The sequence below is a fragment of the Papilio polytes genome, unplaced genomic scaffold (genome assembly GCF_000836215.1).
Source record: "Papilio polytes unplaced genomic scaffold, Ppol_1.0 DF824146.1, whole genome shotgun sequence".
Lineage (NCBI taxonomy): Eukaryota > Metazoa > Arthropoda > Insecta > Lepidoptera > Papilionidae > Papilio > Papilio polytes.
Genome location: NW_013525058.1, coordinates 238,283 through 238,929, shown reverse-complemented (window position 1 = coordinate 238,929; position 647 = coordinate 238,283). Strand labels below are relative to the sequence as shown.

The 647-nt window shown below is 44.5% G+C and overlaps 1 protein-coding gene across 1 annotated transcript in view; it reads left to right on the top strand.

The window, feature by feature from the left end:
• Window positions 1-3: 3 nt before the first annotated feature.
• LOC106111708 (early growth response protein 1-like) overlaps window positions 4-647 on the top strand; it is a gene marked incomplete at its 5' end in the record, with an annotated part of 1,091 nt that continues 447 nt past the window's right edge. The window contains one exon of the mRNA XM_013293851.1: window positions 4-641. Within this exon, the coding sequence (XP_013149305.1) occupies window positions 4-641 (638 nt within the window). The remainder of the gene's footprint in view (window positions 642-647) is intronic.

Here is a 647-nt window from a genome sequence, read left to right as displayed (position 1 = left end):
ATCTGTGATGAGACTTTCAGCACTCGGCAGGAAATTGTCTACCATCTCAAAGTGCACTCCGGAAGCCGGACTGTGAAAAGTGAGACTGATAAGAAATTTCCATGTGATTATTGCGACAGAAAGTTCTTCACAGCAAAAGATGTACGTAGACATCTTGTTGTACATACAGGTAGACGTGACTTCTTGTGCCCATATTGTCCTCAAAAGTTTGGACGCAAAGATCACTTGGTCAGACATGTCAAGAATGCTCACCCTGAAAAGTCCTGGAGGTCTGCAGCGGTGGGTACGTCAAGTGAACCACCTCCAGAAGCATCCGCCTTTGAAGAGAGTTTCTCCGACTTTCCTATAGAAGATGTGGATTTTAAAATTTGGAATCCAACATCACCTAAAGCGGGTACATCTGAAGGACGGACGAGAGTGCCATCCACAGATATCATTGTGGAAATGCCAACGGATCTTGATATAAAAGTGGAACCTTTGGAAATAAAACAGGAACAACAGACTTCACCTGCGTATGAACCATTTGGTCCTGAGTATGAAGTGTTTGTTATACCATCACCATTTCCAGCGACGCCGTCCAACTTGCCGTATATACCACAGCCGCTATCTGATCCCGAGCATTTACTCAATCCTGATAGTGTGCAATC